Raw genomic sequence first — 15,335 nt, 5'->3', positions numbered from 1 at the left:
CTGCTTAGAGTTTGATATAAAGAATAGAACAGAATGCTCTTTGTTAGCAGGCTCGATCGCGACAGGTGAGCCTACAACGTGGGAACTGTTTCGAGGTACTTCGAGCGAAGTGGTTTATATAACCCTCCTTGCAACACCAGTTCGTCTACATTTCTGTCATTTTATCAAGAAATCATCACCACCAGGAATCAGATTTGAATATCTGGACGAAATCGGATTGCCGTGTTCAGTCGATAGCGCGTATTTGCTTATTGCTTTATGTACAATACACCTAATATTTCACAAGTATTACTACACTGGACAGCAAAAAAAAAAAAAAAAAAAAAAAAAAAAAAAGTACCCACTTCTGTCAAAGGACCCACACAAAAAGTCACCCCCTAGAAATAAACAATTTTTGTACAGAGGTGTGCTACAATGCCCCTTACTAATCACATGCACATAAGCAAGTGAATGTCTTCACAACAAAGAACTTGACATGCACAGCATCTTGGCCACTGGATCAAAAATCCCACACAAAAGCACTTTCCACCACGCAAAAATGGCCACTGAATGGACAACATTTTAAAAAAAAGCATCATTGATCCAAGCTCTGCAGGAGGAATGGACAGAACTTCCTCCGGACTACGCCAGCAGCTTGTCCAGAGCATGTGTCAGAGATGCCTGGAAGTGTCCATTCAAGAGGAGGACATACACATTTTTGAAAATTGATGTTTGTAACTGCTTTTTTTTTGTCCTGTGACACTGATTTTTGAGTAAAACTTGTAAGACTCATTCTGTTGTGACTTTTGATTTAGTGACGAAGATGCTGTGCATGTCATTTTCTTCTTTGTAATAAAGATAATCACTTTCTATTGGGTATTTGATTACTAAAATGTGTATAGCAGCATACCTGCGTACAAAAATTGTTTATTTCTAGGGGGTGAATTTTTGTGTGCGGCCTTTGACAGAAGTTGGTACTTTCTTTTGCTGTCCAGTGTATTCAAAGATATGAGTGGCCATCAAATTCAGTTACTTGAAAAAACAAACAACCCCTCCCCCCAAAAAAAAAACAACCTAAAAAACAAAAAACAAACCTTGCTTGACACGAGCTAGCAAATTCAAACTGAATATCACTTCTCTTCATCAATATCAGTTCGAAAAGGTTAACATTATTAAAGATCCAAATACTATACGTACCATGATTTGCTGTATAGGCCTAAGAGTTCTTCCTTGTTGAATTATCTTTCTCTATGTTGACATTATTCACCAATATTTTATGTTCCGGTAATCACAATTTCCCGTGTTGTTAAGTGAAACTCGACTGCCATTTATTATTCGGACTGCATGCACTGTTTGATATGCGATTCACGTACAAGTTATGATTTCACCGAGCAACAGAACTCCGTCTCTAAAAGTCCTGCCCCTATCTGATTGAAGGTCGTGTTTACCTTTGGGAGCAGTGATTAAAACATGTTCAAGATATCGCTTTCGATGCATATGTGTAGGTCAGTGTTGTATCACAGAACGTTCGACCATATAATTTTTATATATATTTTTTGACAATAAAGGCTAAAATGTAAGGAACTATTTTTCTCATTAAACCATAACTGTAGACGGTTTAGTCTGGAAACATTTCGATTATAACTATTGTTCACATTTTGTATATTAAACGATACTTAACATCGAATATACTGGTTCAAATTTTTACATTGGTTGTTTCTATCCGTAACTCACATTTTAGAACTACTTTGAAGTACTACTGCTGGGTTTTTGTTTCATCTGCAAATGGTAAATTATGCCTTTAAGGAGGGAAAAGATTAGAAGTAATCTACGTTTTTTGCTGAACAGTCAGTCCGCAGCACGTATGCTAATGAGCCGATCCGGCAAGATTTATTCAGCACTCTCGTTGACGATCTTTGGGTTCGAAAGGTGCCTCGTCGTGCGAGATTTTGCGAGACTTTGATAGGGCTATGGTTTTCACAGTGTAGCGACTTGTACATACATTCGTCATGGCTACAAGTCACGGCAAATTGTTCACCAGACTTTGATCTTTATTTTGATACTAAATTTGCGTATAATATCGGATCTTATCATGACTATATAATCAGTTGAATTTGCGTAAATTTTACCTGTTTTTCACGGAAGATTTTGTCGTCTAAAGTTCTTTTTTGGTTCCTGACGGGATTAAGAAACTGTTGTTTCTGATTTTGGCTTTTTCGTAGAGAGGAAACTTAGATGCTAATCATATATTCGAGTCAAGGAGACGCAAGCATGATTTATACTAGTTTTTCCGTTTTGAAATGTCTGTAAAATTCACTCCTAAGCCGGAAGTATGCTCCACACAAAGTGTCAAGTGGCGCGAAAGAGCTCTCTCATTGGACAGTGCTTGCATTCAGCGCTTGAACTACACGCGTGCCAAGAAACCGCAAGTGGCATGAAACCGTTATGTAGCAGCGTAATGACGTAATGCAAGCGCTGAATGCAAGCGCTGTCCAATGAGAGAGCTTACTCTTGAGATTGCACGGTTTCAAGCTGATCAGCACTGACATCGATGTATATTTTACTGGTTCCTGACCGGATTAAGCAACAAATTGTCAAGGTTTTTACATGGATACAAAGATTAGGAGATGGACTACCAAATGAAGCATTGTCATTGAGACGCAAGGTGAATTTGGTATTTTTTTGACGTTTTGAACGTGTACTGCACGAATTACTTTTTTCATCAGTTTTCAAGCTCAAATTACGCTATGATATATTTCATTCACAATAATTTGAGACACATGTGACGATAGTTTACATATTTTCCTTGAATTTGATTCCAAATTTGTGAACACAAGGTGTATTTTTGTTGTCAAAAGCCCAAGGACAAAATCCCCTTACGCAGCTCATTACGTATGCAAGCCTAGAGCGGGCTTGCATACGAGTTGAATAAATACGAGCGAATTATCGGGTGTTGCGGACTGACTGTGAAAGGCACAGAAGAGACGCAAAAACCAAACAGATGGTATAATACGTTGTTGCGACACGGATTGTCGCCCCTACACGGATTGTCGCCTCCTGCTCGGGGCGACAATCCGTGACGGGCGTTGGCGGCACGGATTGTCGCCCCCTACACGGATTGTCGCCCGCCCTCGGGTAATATCGTTCTGGACATAATCATTGAAATACTAACACATAACTACATCCATGCAAACATGCCATGTAAAAAGTCATGGTGAGGTTTCAAGGAAGTGTGTATGTGCGCGTGTACATGATAATTTAGTGTCCGTTTGTGCGTGTGTGTGTGTGTGTGTGATGGAAGAATGTGTTTATTATGTCAGTTTTTTGCGTATGTGTTTTTTAGCTGCGCGTGGGGAAGTTTGTTTGGCAGATTTGTATAATTATGAATTCGGAGTGGAGCTTGCGTGCGGGCAGATGCTGCTTTTCTGCATACGGTCAATTATGTCTTATTTATCAATACATGTATTGGGAAATCGTTTCCGATCAGGAAGGAATGTGGTATCGGTTCGGGTGTGTGTCGGTATGTGGGAAGGGGGTTACATTTCGTTATTGCAAAAGTTTGTTACTCTGAAGGCTCATTCGTCCGAAGGCTCATTCGTCCGAAGGCTCATTATTCCGAAGGTTCGTTATTCCGAATTTCATTTTTGGATCAACGAACCTCTAAGTATAGGGAATTGTGTGTTTCGGATATTAAAATGAAGCCTCGGAAAAAACGAAACTTCGGAATAACGGAACCTTCGTGTGTGTGTGTGTGTGTGTGTGTGTGTATGTATTTGGGTTGATGAATGTGGGTGTGGGATGATTTAGGTTTTGTTTAATCAGGGGTTGGTGGGTTGGGGATTGGATTTGAAGAAGGATAGTTATAAATGGTATGACAGATGTTGGTAGGATTTAATATTTAGGATAGATGTAGGCCCTAGATTTGTTTCGGATGGGGAGGGGAGGGGGTGGTCGGGTTTTTTTTATGACTGATTTCATTCTAGATTCGTGTAGTGTATTTGTGTTTTTTTTTTAATGTATATGCCCTTGTAAGTAAGAAGGTGTTACATGATCCAAACCAATGTATTCAAGGAATATAGGTTTGGTAGGGCCCTACATGTCAAAACTTTCTCGTGAAGAAATTGTTAGTAGGGTTGGTCTTTAATCGAGTTATCTATGTTGAAGTGAGATTATTTGTGGTATAAATTGACAAATGGGTTTGTTTCTGTTCCGAATTGCCATTTGTAACATGCTATTTTTTCATGTTACACCCAGAATGAGTCGATTTATGAATGATTTGAATGAAATCAATGAATATCAAGGAAAAAAGTGTTGAGTTGGTTTATTTGCATTATGAGGATTTGTTTGAGTGTTTGTTGGTGTTTGTTTGTATTACGTATGTATTAGCGGTGTGCAATGGCAGTTCGTTTGTGCTAAAATCAACTAACGATTGACAATTTTTTTTTACGGCGTGTGGAAATTATTCGCTCATGCTTAAAGCATGCCAAACCTATTCTGGGACAAAGAATAGTGGTATGGACGTTCTAATTTATAAGACTGATGGAAGAAAATGACTGCAGTGAAAAATGAACAAAGACAAATAACATTTGGGGAGGGTACCTCCCTCGTATGTATTTTCTCTCGGTCTCTCTTTTGCCTAGCCTGCCTCACCGCTGATATTGGTTCACACACCCATACTATTTTTAGATCAACGCTGGTGTGAATTTTTTAAACACGTGCTCATACACTCTGAAGGCGTTTGTATTGCCACAGTAGCGCCGCTATATATTCCACATACACACGTAAGCATAAATGCACACGTATACACACAGACAAACAAACCACTACCACTATGACCACCACACATACACAGTTTCTACATATTGTATCATTATACTCCAAACACACACACATACACACACACAGACACACAGACACACACACACACAACAAATCATACACATCACATTTCATGCAGCTCACAATACACACATTCACACACACACACACACGCACACACACCCACACACACACACACACATACGCATAACTTACCAGTCATACCCATCCCACCAAAGCTTAACACCGGAGGAACCACCCCGAGCCCGGGGCGACAATCTGTGATGGGGCGACAATCCGTGTCGCAACAATTTTTTTGCCAACACGGATTGTCGCCTTCGAGGTCAAAAACTGGGAACTGCACAAGCGTCACGGATTGTCGCCAGGCGACAATCCGTGTAGGGGGCGACAATCCGTGCCGCCAGCGCCCGTCACGGATTGTCGCCCCGAGCAGGAGGCGACAATCCGTGTAGGGGCGACAATCTGTGTCGCAACATACGTGCATTTGAAGCAGAGTACAGTGAATATAGCGAGTTCGCTTATAACGAGGAACCGCTTTTAACGAGGTAATCACGTCGGTCCCATTTTTCTTTGAGTGTAAACCTATGGTAAAACGGATCGGTTACAACGAGTTCGGTTATAATGAGATTCGGTTATAACGAGGACATCTTCGGCGCGTCATGATAAAGAAACACATAAGCAATTTGATCGGATACAACGAGGTTTCATTTCTTGACCTGCCGCTTTCAAACACGCGACAGACGAAACATTGAAACCGAATTCACGCTATTCTTCTGTTCTCTTTCTCGTTCTGCAGAGTCATTCTAACCACATAGCGCGCGCGTGTATCACGGTTTTATATGTGCATAAACACGTGAGCTTTATTGTAGCGATCCTCATGCCGTCTCTCTATCAATGAATGATCTGAGGCGGGAAGAGGAAACAGTGTGCTAGGCTCAGTCGTCCCGCCGTTATCCCTCTTTTATCCTCCATTATCAGTGACAAATATAATGCTGAGTACCGTTCTTTGCATGTTTTCTTATAAACCATGCGATAAGACACACGGATACCGCCCCATGTTCTTCAGTCTTTGAACATAACTATTTTATTTTTTTTTTCGAGATACGCGTAGGCGGCCTACTTGATATTAGCTCAAACCAGTCCGTAATGTGAAAAAAGAAAAATACTCATTCAAAAATGTTTCATTCAGTGAAACAAACTGGTGACAGAACATGGAGAAATATGTTTTTGGAATGCATGTGCAGCTTATCATAATCCTTTCCATATTAGTTCCGACTTCCAGTTGTTTTGCTGGTTGGGAAACATTGATGTGTACACTACGTAAGAGATTACAGGAGAAATAATTAATGAAATCATCGTGATGTTCATTATTATTTCACACTGTATTTTACAAATGAATAATTTCATTCTTTCAGAATGGTCCGTTATAATGAGGAAGAGATAGGCGTAAAAAGGATCACGAATTCAACCATGTCGCGTACCTTTCAAGAACGCATGTACAAAATGCGAAGAGATTTGGGGGAGAAAAATACAAAACGCATTTTCAACCCCTGTTGGTCCAAACATCATGGTATACAGCCTAAATAATTAATGTAATCATCGCGATCCCGCTGGGCGCACACAGCGTGAAATAAGTTGAATAATGCATGTTACTCTGCTTGCACCCATGTTTAGAAAAAAAAAAGTAACAAACGTTTTTAATACAATGTGATTTTATTTCTTAAAATTTTATACTGTGTTTCACAAACGATATTTTCATTCTTTTAGAATGGTTCAATACTCGAGGAAGAGATAGGTCTAGAAAGGATTACAAATTCAACCCTGCCGTGCACTTTTCAAGAACGCATGCACAACACTCGCGAAGAGATTTTTCGGAAGAAAAACAAAGAACGCGTTTTCAACCCCTTCTTTTTTTTTTAATTCTTTTGGTATCAACTCAGAAATGATTCCTTTTTATTCTTTCTCAATAATAATGATCCATTTACTTGTGTAATAACAACGCAAAGACTGCTCATAAGTTTGATTGATTGGTATGTGATGCCATGCTTATGTTTTTCTTCGTTTTTAGTGCCTACGGTTATAACGAGGAACCGGTTATAACGAGACAATATCGACGGTCCCACGGACCTCGTTTCAAACACGAAAATTTACTCGAGGAAGAATTAACATGCGTAGCTCACACATCATATCACCAACTTACCATGGCTGGAGTAATAGTTGGTGATTCTCGTATTTGTTGATGTGTAAACGCTCAGGATCATGGTCGTCAGCAAGCACGCACAGAGGGCGAGGTACCAAAGACGGTTAGCCATCTTTGCGCAGATCGTTTATTGTACTCTCCACGTTCCTGCAAAATGGCATCGGTGATTTGGAACTTCCTTGTTCAGAGCTTCTTTCTTCCCTTTGTCACTGACAGTTACGATATGTACAAAAACTGCTTCGAACATAGCCCTGCTGATTCACTGTTTAATATTATCGCTACCTGAGTCAGGGAGAGAAATTCGTTTAACTCAAGGGCTCGCTTCTATTGCAGATACAACAGTGAAAATTGATACCCCTTTGGCAGGATTCCAAGCAGGATTCATTCGGAAAATTGGAATATGGCAATTAAAGGCCGTGTCACACCAGCCTTGCGTGCGATCTCCTACTGGCGTTCTGCGTGGACCTCTACGGGCATTCCCGCGACTCACCCGAAAAAAGTTTTGGTCATGCTCAAAACTTGGCTGCGGTTAAATCGGACTTGCGTGAGCACCTCCGGGCAACTACGCGCTAGATACTGTCAGGTGCGGACCAACTGCGGAGAGCTCCTTGGAGTAAATTTGTTTCCCCGCAAGTCAAGCCGCAGAAGTTCCCCCGTACGGTATGACAAGGCATGAATGAAAATTGCAAACATTCTTGTTCGCCCGCTGAAAATCTTCTACGTGCTGGAAACTACCTCCTCGCCACAAGCCCGCGTTATGGTTTGACACGGCCTTAAGACATCATTGGAAAAGTCAAAATTCATGGAAGATCATAATCAGTGGCGTACCGTGGGTCAAGACATTGGGGGGGGGGGCACCTCGTGGAAAAGTTATTTTGAGGGTGTGTATGCTTGTGCGTGCGTGCGTGTGTATGTGTGTGTGCGCGTGTGTGCGTGCGCTGTCAGTCTGCAAACTTAATGGGGACTACAATACATAACGGAATGTGATACATTCCACAGCGCAGTAATTGAGCAACATTGTAAGTTTTCCTTACATGGATTATGGAATGACGGTGTGAAACGACAAATTACTGGCAGCAACATCAAGAGAATTGCATAACAATTAAATGCGAGCAAGCGAGCTTGAAAATTTTGATATCTTACAGTCCAAAAACTGCCGTTTGTAGCTTTACTTTTTCGCTTTGGAAATTAAGGGGGGGGGGGGGGCGCACCGGGCGCAACTGCTGGCAATTACTGGCAGCAACACCAGGAGAATGGCATAACGATTAAATACGAGCGAGTGAAGCGAGCGAGCTTGAAAATTTTGACATTTTACAGTCCAAACACTGCCGTTTGTAGCTATATTTTTTCGCTTTGGAATTTAAAGGGGGGGGGGGGGGGCACCGGGCGGAACTGCTGGCAATTACTGGCAGCAACATCAGGAGAATGGCATAACGATGAAATGCGAGCGAGCTTGAAAATTTTGACATTAATTTTACAGTCCAAACACTGCCGTTTGTAGCTATATTTTTTTCACTTTGGAAATTAAGGGGGGGGGGGGCACCGGGCGCAACTGCTGGCAATTACTGGCAGCAACATCAGGAGAATGGCATAACGATGAAATGCGAGTGAGCGAAGCGAGCGAGCTTGAAAATGTTGACATTTTACAGTCCAAACACTGCCGTTTGTAGCTATATTTTTTCGCTTTGGAATTTAAGGGGGGGGGGGGGGCACCGGGCGTAACTGCTGACAATTACTGGCAGCAACATCAGGAGAATGGCATAACGATGAAATGTGAGCGAGCTTGAAAATTTTGACATTTAATTTTTACAGTCCAAACACTGCCGTTTGTAGCTATATTTGTTCACTTTGGAAATTAAGGGGGGGGGGGGCGCACCGGGCGCAACTGCTGGCAATTACTGGCAGCAACATCAGGAGAATGGCATAACGATGAAATGCGAGCGAGCTTGAAAATTTTGACATTTCGTCGTTGACACCACGAAGTGGCACTTTGGCGCGACATTTTACAGTCCAAAAACTGCCGTTTGTAGCGATATTTTTTCGCTTTGGAAATCGATTAGAGGGGGGGGGGGGCGCCCGGTGCGCCCCCCCCCCCCCGGATCCGCCACTGGTAGTCAAGGGTGTCGGTTTATGTTCATGATTGGAGGAGGTATGACCAGCGAGGGGGCGTCGAAGTGACCAAGCGGGGGGAGGATGTCCAAAATCTCTCTTTAGAGCATCCCCTAATTGTTTGTGTTTGTGTGTGTGTGTGTGTTTTATATACATGGAAAAGTTAGGAAATAGCCCAGGTCAAGTCTTATCATTGGCAATGCAAGGCATTTTAATATAGACTAGTATGTAAAGCAACACTGCAAAATCAGTGATCTAGCTTTGATATAACGAAGCGTAAGGTACAAAGGTGTACATTCTACATCACATTGCCCAACATTGCAGCGACTCTTTTTGCCGTTCGGATGTTCTGAGTACACTGCGCACATCCTGCTTATATTCAGAATGCCAATCAGGAATCACGCTGAATCACAATCTTTTGTCGGCTCCGGGCTTTTTGAACAATGTTTCACACTATATTATACCCCTTTTATTATGGTTAAAAGAAATCTTACAAAAAATATCTTGAAAAAAATATCTATAATGATCAACCTTTTATGTTGATTTCAAAACAGTTTACTAACCCTTGAAATTCCATTTTGGTATTTTTTTTTTTTAAACCAACGGATTGGGGGGGGGGGGGGGGGGAGGCACGTGCCCCCCATGCCCCCCACACCGTAGTTACGCCACTGATTATGATAATGAAATGTTAATGTTCCAGCACTTCCCAACGCGTGCCATTAGGAAATCCGCTGGTTTCATGCATGGGTGGTGTCATTACGTGAAGTGATAAATGGGTTTTGTGAAGTCTTCTGGGTAAATTAGTGTATACGTTTACAAGGAAAAAAAGTCATACCGCTCTGTATCTATCAATTTGTTGGCTCCATATTAGGAACATGTTATAACTCTGCCTTCTGTCGCAGGCATGCCAGGAATGTTTTCTCTGTTTTCATGTACAGGTAAGTATAACTGGTCTGTACGATGCTTCACCCAGCCGTTACCTGACAACAGGGTAAATGCACCAGTCCTGTAATAGTGTTGTATTTGTACGGTGTACACTGTACATTGATAGTACAGCGAACGAAGAGTCTTTCTATTTCTTTATCTCCTATTCTTTCATACCATTATCGCTATCCCCTTGTTCTTTTTCTTTCTTAGCATCACCTGTGGACATGACAGTGTATGTTTTGTTGTCTGAAATAGTCTGTTTTTTGTTGTAGTTAAGTAAGTCGATAGTTGGTTAAAACTGTTTATTCATTTCTTTGTACACGAGACCCCAACATTAAGCTCTGCTTGCTGGGAATCCTCCTTTATGGTAGCTTGACTTTTTTTTTTCTTTTATTATGTCTCCATTCTCTGTCACAATGATTTGCTTACCTTCATTCACCTTCAAAATCAGCCATGTCGAGCCATGTGTATATTTCTGAAAGTGATCATAGTTGATTATTTGTACCATATATAGAAACAATAACATAAAAATTAAATTAAATTAAATGAACATAATAAACACAACATCAAATAAAACAAAAAATACGCGCACACCACATAAAACACTCAAAGACAAAATGAACGAGGATGCTGCAATACGTTAGCTTAATCGCCAGGGAAAATTAGTCACCAGAAAATTCAATTCAAATTCAATTCGAATGATTTTATTTTCATATAAAGTAATACAAAGCTATATAGGCCTACACAACGCTTACATAAGTACATAACATTTTAAGAAACTTTGAATCACATATGTTTCATCAAAACATGGATACAATTATACTTTGGCAATTTCAACTTTGGTTTTTAGATAAATAGACAAGTAAGCAAGCTTCATATTTCCACGGACATGCTGGAAGAGGTCAAGGATCATGCCGGATGACTTCACGGTATCTACTCGGACTGGTCATAAGAGCAAGGATGATCCCGCAAGGACGCTCCGTGATGATAAGTGATGATCCGTGAAAGTGTTAAACAGAAAGTGGCTTTAGAAGATCGTCTTTCACCGTTACTAACTGCAGGTATATTAACCGTTAAGTTGGTCGCTCCGCTCCCTCGCACCGATATTCCAACTTTAAGTTGAACAGTATTCAATATGAATTTCAATACAAAACAAACATCGTTAAAAGTTAAAATTGAAAGTACTGCATTGTTGCTTGAAATCAACCAAGAAACTCTCAAGAACTTATTAAATTTCACTCATTGAATTGAGTGTTGTTAGGGCCTATAGCATACCGTCCCAACGTTCTATGATAGCCGTCTACTTATCATCTTCATCACTGCCTCCTACCTCTCTTTCTTAGTCATGCAATATCAGGAAGAAATGTCTACAACATAGTATAAAAGCTTTTTGTACCTTTCTGCACTCAATTTCTGAAGTTGATATTCAACACCATAAAACACTTTTATTGTTATGATCACCAGATTAATTTCACCAGATCGCTGAATTTCAGGTCTGAAAACGCAAAAATCACCTTCGTGTGGGAGGGGATATGCCCCTATCTACACCATCGTGTGCATGCTTTTTCTGTTTGATTGCTGAACAGACAGCGTTCATGATATTCAGTATAAGAATTAATACAAGAAGATAATTTAAATGATACTATTTTATAAGCAAATTGTTCAATAATAATTTACACTAAAATATACTGCAACCTTAAACAAGTGGGACTGTTTCAACTCGTTAAAGCACGCAAAAATATGCATCAAATTGCATCATTTGCAACATCAAAATGCTAAAAAAATCTCACCGTGGGAGGGGGACACCCCCTCCAACACACTCCTCCCTCACTCGCTCCGCTCACTCGGGTTCAGTCTCGTTCGGCATGATAATAAGTGAAAAGAATTAATACAAGAAGTGTATTTAAATTATATCATTTTATAGGCAAATTGGTCAATAATAATCTATAAACGCCAAAATATACTGCTACCTTAAACAAGTGGGACTGTTTCACGTTGATAAAACGCGCAAAAACATACATCAAATTGCACCATTTACAACATCAAAATGCGAAAAGTTCTTACCGTGGGAGGGGGGACACCCCCTCCCACACCCTCTCCTCCTTCCCCTCGTTCGCTCCGCTCGCTCGGGTTCAGTCTCGTTCATGATATTTAGTGAAAGGAATTAATACAAGAAGTGTATTTAAATTATACCATTTTATAGGAAAATCGTTCACTAATAATCGACATCAAAATATACTGCTACCTTAAACGAGTGGGACTGTTTCACGTCGATAAAACGCGCAAAAGAATGCATCAAACTGCACCATTTACAACGTCAAAATGCAAAAAGTTCTCACCGTGGGAGGGGGACACCCCCTCCCACACCCTCCCCTCCCCCCTCGCTCGCTCCGCTCGCTCGGGTTCAGTCGCGTTCATGATATTCAGTGAAAAGAATTAATACAAGAAGTGTATCTAAATCATACCATTTTGTAGGCAAAATTTATTGTTCAATGATAATCTACATCAAAATGTACTGCTACCCTAAACAAGTGGGACTGTCGATAAAACGCGCAAAAACATGCATCAAATTGCACCATTTACAACATCAAAATGCAAAAAGTTCTTACCGTGGGAGGGGGACACCACCCTCCCACACCCTCCCCCCCCCCTCGCTCGCTCTGCTCGCTCGGGCTCGGTCGCTTCGCTCCCTCGCAGACTAACCGCGTCCCCCCCCCCCCAAGATGAAATCCTCTCTACGCCGCTGTAAGGGGAAAGCTGCAGAAAATCTCTTATCCCGCAACAGTGAGTATGTAGGAAAAAAACCCGAAAATGAATAGAGTTAACTTTTGATGCCAGCAGATTTTTTTTTTTCTTCAGAGGCTAATAATACCAAACATGAAAAGCAAACGCACACTTATAAAAGTAATGGACCACAAACTACATGACATGCACAGTCAGGGGACACAGACAAAAAAGGAAACAGAAGAGGTAGGCATTGTTTGAAAAGCAGAGAGCCAATCAAGTATAAAAGGTGGATATAAGAGTGGAGAGATTATAATCAATATGTATATAATAATGATTGGCTATGATATACCGTTAGTAATGACCTGATGGTTAGGCCACCTGTGAAGAAAAATGTGGTGTGGGGAGGCAACGTAACATAAAATCAGGAACAACAAAATGGTGGTGGGTACTGAAGAGAGGTTAAAAACTAGCAACAATAATTAGTGAGTGGGATCAAGGGGTCAAACAAGATGCGTAGAAATCCACTATGTAGTCCCGCCGTACCCCCTCTCGCTTTCTCTGTCATGGTAAATTAAGGGGCCCTTAAAAGCACTCCAACCCCCATGGTTGGACAAAACCTATTCAATTTATCATTTATGATTCATTCAGAATGTTTCAATCGTATCGACTTCCTGAAGTATAATGGCAACAGAAATAAACAATAGTGTTAACAATGTTAAATGTTAATGTAAAGATGATAGTAACAATAAACAGAAAAAAAAACAACAACAGTGAGGAGGGAATGAAAATGGGCATTCAAAAAAATTCTAAATTAGAACAATTAATATAATCAATTTTCGAATAGGAAGAGCTGTGGGTGGCCTTGACCATTATGACGACTGACAAGCTGATGTGGGGATGCAAGAACCAAGTTATGATGGTGTAGTTATTGAATAACTACACATGCAATTCCAACATTCTATGCTAACTGCCTGCTTAAAGTCAGTGCATCGTCAGTGCAATTGTACCTCATGCCGTACAATGTTAGAAAATATACAAAAATATCGGAAAAAAATACAATAAGCTTTTGTTACTTCCTGCAATAAATTTCTGAAATCAACATCACAGTCCAATGATCACAAGGCAGACTGGATAGATATTGTATTAGAAAATTGCTCAGCACGACTATGACAAAAGACTCAAATCAAGATCGACACCAAAGCAGGCATTTACAGTGATCATGGCAGCGTGACATGCCAGGATTTTGTACAAACAGCGTCCCTCATTTCTGCGGGATCTGCACCCACATTTACATACACGATCAAGAATACAGGTTCAAATCAAAACCAGAAGTGTTGCTATGGCGGCTGGCATGCATCCGCCATTAACGCATGGCTCTTACAGTAAGTCTAGAGCACGTCTGACAGTGTTTGAGTCAATAGTGTCTCACACTTGCTAATTTTGAAAAAAACCCACACCAAAACAACAAAACAAAACAACAACTAAAATAACATTTTTGTCACATATGTGTGATTGTTTAATTTTCTTGAACTAGGTTCCGTTGGGACGGATGGCTGCATTCTGAGAGAGCAGGTATTCGAGAATCTGAGCATTTTTACATGACCTTTACCCTTTGGCCCCATTTTCAACAATTCTCCATATGATTGCTAACTGGTAACACCCATATTTTGAGCTATTTTCAAAACATAGGAAATACTGTGACATTTTACATTTTCACTTGACCTTTGACCCCATGACCAGAAACTTTCCCTGAAGAATCATTGTGCAGTAGTGCATTTGAGTAATCACCAAGATATACATGGATAAAAGTGTAATTTCAGCATTAGATAGTAGACTTCTGGCATTTCACCTGAGCCTTGACCTTTGACTCCATGATCCCCAAATGCCAAGAGAATCACTCTCAAGCAGTAAATACAGATGTACCCATTTCCATGATACCTTCATTTAGCCATTTTTGAAACCTGGAGAAAAAAGTCAAATATTAGCATTTTTAGGCCCTACTTGTCAATGACCAATGACCTTTGACCCAATGGCCAAAAGCTTTCCCTGGAGAATCTTTATTCGGTAATACATGATTGTATACACTAAGTTTCAAGAAAATAACTTTTAATTAGCCATTGCATAATATGGGGGAAATAGTAAAATGTTGAGAATTTACCCTTGATCTTTGACTCCATGACCCACAGAGTCCCAAGAGAATCACTGTCAGACAGTGCGCCTACATGCATATGTACTGAGTTTCATCAAGATAATTTGAGCCTTTTCTGAGATATTGAGGAAAAAAGGTGAATTTTAGCATTCGTTAACCTTTGACCTTTGACCCCATGGCCCAAAACTTTCCTAAGAGAATCTTCTGGTAATACATGTATTTACAAAGTGTGCAGTAAATATACCTTCCGGGCATTGCATATAGGGGAAAGAGTGAATTTCTAAGAATTTGACCTAACCTTTGACATATGGGACCAAAAGCTGATAGGCACAACTTTGACCACTCATACATACACGTTTGCCAAATTTCATTTGCAAATGGCTCTGAAGTTATGCTGTCTGGACA

At 40.5% G+C, this 15,335-nt stretch overlaps 1 protein-coding gene across 1 annotated transcript in view; it reads right to left on the bottom strand.

Annotated features, from left to right (window-relative positions):
• LOC140244796 (alpha-2,8-sialyltransferase 8B-like) overlaps positions 1–7,130 on the bottom strand; it is a 30,589-nt gene extending 23,459 nt beyond the window's left edge. The window contains exon 1 of the mRNA XM_072324409.1: positions 7,019–7,130. Coding sequence (XP_072180510.1) covers positions 7,019–7,130 — 112 coding nt within the window. The remainder of the gene's footprint in view (positions 1–7,018) is intronic.
• Positions 7,131–15,335: the final 8,205 nt, after the last annotated feature.

This window comes from Diadema setosum, chromosome 21 (assembly GCF_964275005.1).
Source record: "Diadema setosum chromosome 21, eeDiaSeto1, whole genome shotgun sequence".
NCBI lineage: Eukaryota > Metazoa > Echinodermata > Echinoidea > Diadematoida > Diadematidae > Diadema > Diadema setosum.
The sequence above is the reverse complement of the archived record's forward strand: the minus strand, read 5'-3'. Positions and strand labels throughout refer to the sequence as shown.